This window comes from Vigna unguiculata, chromosome 2 (genome assembly GCF_004118075.2).
Source record: "Vigna unguiculata cultivar IT97K-499-35 chromosome 2, ASM411807v1, whole genome shotgun sequence".
Classification (NCBI taxonomy): Eukaryota; Viridiplantae; Streptophyta; class Magnoliopsida; order Fabales; family Fabaceae; genus Vigna; species Vigna unguiculata.
The window spans coordinates 2,953,241-2,960,785 of NC_040280.1; the positions used below are offsets into that span (position 1 = coordinate 2,953,241).

General features: G+C 28.6%; 1 protein-coding gene across 1 annotated transcript; it reads right to left on the bottom strand.

The window, feature by feature from the left end:
• Positions 1-2,758: 2,758 nt before the first annotated feature.
• Positions 2,759-3,825, bottom strand: LOC114173118. Its single transcript, XM_028057347.1, has one exon. It carries the CDS (start codon positions 3,796-3,798, stop codon positions 2,827-2,829), a length of 972 nt encoding a protein of 323 aa, XP_027913148.1. The 5' UTR covers positions 3,799-3,825; the 3' UTR covers positions 2,759-2,826.
• Between the last annotated feature and the right edge of the window lie 3,720 nt (positions 3,826-7,545).

Sequence of the window (7,545 nt, forward strand, 5' to 3'; positions counted from 1 at the left end):
TGTGTTTATGGTACAACAGATATACTAGATAGAAATTTATGGAAGAAAGTGTTTTTTTTATAACTCCTAATATAATATAAGAAATGTTTAAAGAATATAACACAACTAAAATACTAATACCAATATATTATTTTATTACTTAATATTTCAAAAGGATTAGGAAAAATAAGAATTTTTAATGAAATAAATATTTTTTTTATAGTTTTATTGAATACTTTAAACACCTTTTATGTTGGTTATTGATAATATGATTTATAATATATTATCTTATTATTTATTATTTCATACTTAACAAATGGAACATCAGTGTAAAAAAAAAAATTAATGAATGTCAAATACGTTTAATAGATGTTTTAGTAATGTATAGACTTTAAGCAACCTTTTATGTAGGTTAATTGAAAAGGTTTTCTTTTCAATATATTCAGATAATTAATTAACTTAGTATTTGAGCAAACAAAAAGGTATCTAAGTGGCATGATATGAAATTGAAATATAATGTATATTATTATTAATTATTTTAATTGGAATATATATTTTTTATAGTTTAAAAATAAAATAAACACTTTAATTATATTTTTTATACTTAAGTGGTATTTAAGTTTTATTAATTATTTTAATTGGAACATGAAGTTCAAAACACTTTAACTATATTTTTTCTCAAATATATAATTATGTATTTTTTATAGTTTAAAAATAAAATAAACATTATATAATATTTTAGCAGAATATAATTTATATGGTAATGTTTTCACGTTATATATAATCTTGATATGAATTTTTTCAATTTCATCCAACTATTTTGAATGTTCTTTAATTTGTTTTTTTTTTATCTGTAAACAAGTGACTGTAATTCGTTTTTGTTAAACTCACGGTGATGACCTTACTATATTGAATGACATGTGATATTTATCGTTCATGTTATATGTCACTTTTCTTATAACAAGTTAATTTTGAGTAACGACATTGATGTAATGTAATAATAATAAAAATCTTCAATTAAAAAAGAGTTTGGAGAAGAAATTCCAGAAAAACAAATTCAATAATATAAACAGATTCAAACATGTAAAAATATCTTAAAAATAGACATATGTTAGAACAAATTATTTGAATATTACAATAAAATTAACCTTTTTATTAGATAACCAAGGTGCATATGTATAAATTGGAATCCCACACCACCAATTACCTCCAATTAGAATACATATGTAAGACCTAGCTTATTATCCTATAGAATAATTTCTATAAAAAGTCTTATAAAATTTATATTTTAACTAATATTTGTATTCACATAAGATTATATTTGTAAGAAAGACATATATTATTAGATGGAATTCTTAACAAGTATGAATTCTAGAAGGAAACAAGAAATAAAAATTTATACCTTAAATCCATTCCCTGCGCCCTTTTATGCGGGCCTGAAAGTGTGAAGTAACTGCGACCCTCATTCAGCTTCTTTAGGTTTTGTATTCCGAAAAGCTTTAATTTTTTCATTTTTTTTAGAATGTAATTCAAAAATAGAATGCAATTACTTTTTATTTATTTATTTAAAAAATAGCATAAAACTTTTAAATCAAAATCTCATTTACAGTGCCACCTAATTGAGTAAAAGTTTTTTTAAGAAAGACATGTAACTTTTTTTTGGATGACTCATCAGTGAAAAAAGAATTATTTAATTGTAGGTGATCACTTATTGGCTATAAGTATTCCAAAGATTTTGAAATTTCAACTTTTATCTTTAAAGTATTATTTTTTCTTGGTGAAATATAATTGTAATCCCCTCAAATTTTGATTTTGGCTTCCTAACCTAACCTCTGCATCCTTCTTACTCGACCTTATGATGTTGAACTAATCACCTATTTACCTTTTCCAATTAAAAATAGAACACAATTAATTTGAACACTATACGTAAAAAAAAAAAAAATGTCTTTTTCAAGGTATAAACATGTTGTTGCAAGTCATTTTCTTTCTTTACCTTCTATGTCTATGTAAGTTAGAAAATTATAAAGGTTAAAAGACATGTCTCGGTGCAAAGAGAGCATTTACTAAGTTATTTACAAATCATCCATCAACAAGATTCATATCCAAAATAGAATTTTACCTCTCTTTTTTATAACCCTTAACAATTATTAGGTCTCGGCAGAAAATCAGCTTCTTGCAAATAAAAACAATCGAGTTGAATATAAATACAATTAGATTTGAATGACGGATTAGAACTTAATGTATATTAGACTCGATTCAAATTGATGTTATAATACTTATAAATTCATAAATATATTTTAAATTTTAGTTTTAATATGATATTTTTTATTTTGTTAAAATATAATGTAAATTACATAAAATAATAATTTATTATAACAATCATTATTAAAATAATAATGTTACTTTTTTATTTAATAATTCATAATATTTATTTCATTATTCAAAACAATTAATTTTATTTTTTAAAAATTGACTTATTATATACTCGCAAGCTAAATAACGTAACTTAATTAACGTATAACCCCACAATTCATATCTTAACTTTAATAAATTAAATAATATAAACTTTAAAATAAGTTAAATAACTGACCGATGCGCAGGCTTAATTGGATAAACTTTTATTGGTTTAGAACAAGTGAGGTAATTTTTTTTTTTTTCATTTCAATCATTATATAAGTTAAACTTTGAATAAAGAAAAATATAAATTGAATTTTAAGATCTAAGTTGTGGGTGCGAAATGTACAAGAAAAAAAGAAGTAAATGAAGAAAAAGAAAGGACTGAATAAGCACATGATTGCAAGAGCATGTTATGCAACATCATGTACTTTACAACAATAGCTTTTTTCTTCATATTGTTTCCAATGATGATGACATCCATCTAAACTTTTGTGCCAAATAAGCCATGGAGTAAATTTGATTGCATGCCTCTCTGAGGACATGAAGGAAAATCAAAAGAAAAATGCCTCCAAAAGCAGCAACTCTCAACACAACTCTTTCTGGTGGTGAGTTCAGAGTTAGGTAAACACAATCCACAGTGATCAAGATCCAGCAAAACTTTTCCATCAACTCTTTGATAAACAGCAATTTCCCTGCATAATTTTCTGCTGAGATTTTACATACAATCCTCAAACACAACACCCCCACAACAAAAAATGTGGTCATGGACCAACCCCTGTACCTCACAAGTTTCCCTCCCACAACCAAGGCCTCTTTCCTGCACACACAAGAGGCACACTCACCTGAAAATGTTGAGGACATGAGTGCATCAAAACCTGTGTAATAAGGCAGCACAACAGAATCCAGATACAAGCTTGCATGCAAAATGCCAGACACTGTTGATGCCACAAAGAATGTGTACTTGAAGTCCTTATCAGCTGCACTGTCAAAGGACAATGCAGAGATGAGAACCATGAGAAGAATTGCAGGACCAAGGCAAGAGAGTGGGAATACTGTGTTGATTTGAGGACCCTTTGCAAAGGCCAAGATTATAATTGGAAGGGACACTGGCCCAGATGGCAAAAGGAATCTTTTTGACTGACTCAGAAAGATTCTCCCTCTTCCAGAACTCATGTCCATAATCACTGTCACAAGGGTCATTAAATAAGAAGCTGCTGCGAAGAGAAGCACCAAGACATCAACAAGAAGAGGGTAGTTTGAAGGGTGTGTTTTGTCACAGAAATAGTGGTAAGGGCAGTTGACAGTGTCCAAGGTTTCCTCCACTTGCCAACTGATGCACTTGAAGAATGTGGCATGAACTTGTTCTTGGTCCCATCCAGGTTGGAATGTTGGGTATTCTGGGAGCCAGAGCAACATGTTCATTATATGGTTCTGTTGGTAAATTAAATTTTCATGTTATAAATAAGAACCTTTTGGATAATTTTTTTGGTTGGTTGGGGTACTCAACTTCAGGTTGAAGTGGATGAAGAAAGACCAACTAATCAAAATTCTATCTTGTAATAAATTTGGTAGAGCATTTATTCACTTTCTTTTTGCAATTTCCTCTGTCAATTGCCTTTCAGAGAGGAATTCAGTTCCTATCTGATGCATACCAAGTGTTGAATGCAAGCAAATTTTGTGAGGGTGTTGTTGAATTTTTAAGTGAAGAAATTGGTGTTAAGATTAAGGCAACGTGACTCCAAAGGGAAAGGGATTTTGTTTGGTGAGTGATGAACATTTTGTTGATTGCATGATGTGCTGCCAAACTGATAGTATCTGCTATGTACAAACAAAAACTGGTATACCAACAGCACCTCATATGGAGCATTATGCAGAATTTGTACCTCGTGAATTATGTTCCCTGTTTCTTTGTTAGTTGTGTGAAGCGGATTAAAGTTAATAATGGAATTTAGTATTTTTACTCATCTTAGAAAAATGCAATTTCGTACCTAATCGGTTCCGAAGATCATTGCCAGAAGAATCCCATGTCAATTAATGCTTTCACCTTCTTCTTTAAGACAAGGTTAACTTGTCCTTTTCATTGCAACCAAAGTTAAATTAAATTAGAAAGATCTTCACCAAAAGAAGAAAGAGTTTAACAATTCACTCCTGCAACTTTTCCGTACAATCAAGTAAATCATTTTTTGTCACCTTAACGGGCTTGTTTTTTTGAGAATGGAACGTGGGATTAGTAGAGTAGCTCATATTACTTTTATTGTACCGCATTGTGATGTCTTAATAAAAAGGAGAATTTTATTTTAAATTTTTATCTTATTTTTAATGTAAAATTTTCAATACATTTTTTATTGTATTGAAAAAAATATACATATTGAACATTGAATTATATATTTTGGATGATTATGATATCATTGTTAAAAGGTGAACTTTGAGTCTAATTTAATTATACAAGACTAATTAGATTGTATAATGAAATAAATGTGATATCATTTTCGTTCACAGAAAAATTTAGAAATTTGAATCTTTTTATTTTTGTGCCAAATTGGCAGAAGCTACGTTATTTGCATGAATCATACATCAGAGTGATACTTGAGCAAGTGGATATGACAATTTGTTTTAATTGGAATTGTTTAGGTGGTGGGTTTGCATTTCCATTCATCAATTGCAATTCTTTAGGTGACGGGCTTAAACTCAAAATACACTCATAACCTTCTTATACTTTGAAACCAATATTATCTTACAATCATATATATAAATTTGTTTACCACTTATTAATATCAAATATATTTTTTACCATGTTTTCTTTTAAGATATATAAATAGTGTTAGAATTTTTTTTATTTATCTTAGTGATCGATTTGAAAAGAATTAGTAAAATAGTATAAAAAATCTTTGAAACTATTTTCATGAAAAATCCAATCACTAATCAATTTTTAAATTACAAATCATGAGTGTTAGAAAAATTCAAATATGAATTTAAGAAAAAAGAAACGTAAAAACAAGAGGTTGAACTCATAAAAAACTTTTGGATTGATATATTAATATCACAATATCTTATATAAGTTTCCTTTTATTTTATTAATATTAGATCTCAACAATAAATTTGTTTAAAAGACCTAACAATAACTATAATAGATATTTTACTTATTCAAAAAGTATAATTAATTATATTTTAAATTTAATTTGGTAAGAATTATGATAGTGACTTTTTAATATATTGGAATTTATGTGAATTTTTGAAATATATGATAAATGTGTAATTTTAGGATAAATATCAAAATTTTGGAATGGTACCATATTAGTCATTTGATCAACTAAGTTTGCTTATTTGATATTGACTTGTGACAGGTTAAGATAAAAACTATAACTATTTTTAGAATTCTGGTAATTATAATTTGGAGACCAATAATCGCAGGATTGAAATACTTAGAGACCTGATGAACATGATTAGAACTAGTATACTTATCCGTGTAATACACATTCTTTTGAAATAAATTAAAATTTAAAATATTACTGTGAAAATACATAATTTATTTATTATGAGTAACGAATAAAAAAAATCATGTTAGGCTAAAATCATACTTTTAAAATATTTAATACATCAAAAGCAATTTAAAAAAAAAATAACCATTATCATTACCGTTAGCATAGGTCCATGTTTTAGGCTCATTTACTTGGCTCTTAGGGTTAGTTTTGTGTGTATAACACACCTCTTGTAGCATTTCACATACACTCAATAATACACCATCTCCTTCTCCATATATTTCTTTGTTTTCTATATGGTATCAAGAGCCCAAAACGATTTATGGTTTGATTGAGAAGAGATTTTTACAGTGGTTCCATTTTCCTTAGCCATAAGCCTTATGCCTTGAGCCATAAGCCTCTTTCTCAAATATTTTATGAATGAGAAGAGATTCTTGCAGTAGTTCCTCCTTTCTAAAGGCCTAAGCCCTAAGCCTTTTTTGCAAATTTCCAAGTTTCACCTTATTGCAATTTTGTTTTCTGCTTCGAGTTGTTTTTGGAGGTTCAACACATGTTCTTTATGCCACCATTTTAAGGTATTTGCATTCCTCTAATAGTAGGTTTGTATTCTGTTTTGTTTGTTGCTTCCGCGGTGTGGTTCACATTTTTGTTTTGTATTCAATTTGTTATGGCAACTTTTAAAGATGATTCTCTTCAGTCTAGTAGTATGTAATTGAATGATAAAAATTATTCCTACTAGATTTATGTTATGACAAACTTTCTTCGTGAAAAGTCCATATGTGGGGTTATATTTCAGGTGCTAAGTCAAAACCAATTGACACCAAAGTCGATGATTATGCTATTACTTTAGAGGTATGAGGAGTTGACAACTCTAAAATTATCATTTGGGTCAATAATTCTGTCACACATTTAATTGGCGCTCAATTGACAAAATATGATATTGCAAAAGAGGTATCAGATCACTTATTATTAGAGGAAATTAGACTTGCTTCCCAACCACAGACCAACATAGCCTTGCAATCTCAAGGTATGTCATCACCAAATATATCCTCTAACAAATGGATCATTGACTCAGGTGCCACTAATCATATGTCACATCATTTGTCTTATTTTGTTTTGTTATCACCTGACTCATCCATGTCGATTGTAACTATTAACGATGATTCAGTTACATTATCTAGTATTGGTACCATTGCCACACCATCTTTGTCTTTGTTTAATGTTTACTACGTACCTGGTCTTGCTATGAATCATGCTTTTGTTGGGAAAATATATGATTCTGGATATAATGTGTGTTTCTCTCCATGTGCATGTTTTGTACAGGATCGCACATCACAAAAAGTAATTGAGATAGGTTGTAGGTAAGATGCACTCTATGTTTTGAATCAGGTCAAGGAATCAATAGTTACAGCCTCTAGTGTGGATTTATCTTTGTTTCGTTTGTCTTCTTCTTCACCTTTTTATTTGTGGCATTCTCGTTTGGGTCATGTTTCTACATCTCGTTTAAAGTTTTTAGCATCTACAAGAATCTTGGGTACTTTAGACAGTCATGATATTTCTGATTGTAGTGGTGTTAAATTGGCAAAATTTCTAGTTTACCTTTTAATAAATGTATTTATTCTTTTCTTGCTCCTTTTTTATCTTATGCATTCTGATGTGTGTGGATTTATCTTCGTTTCATTTGTCTTCT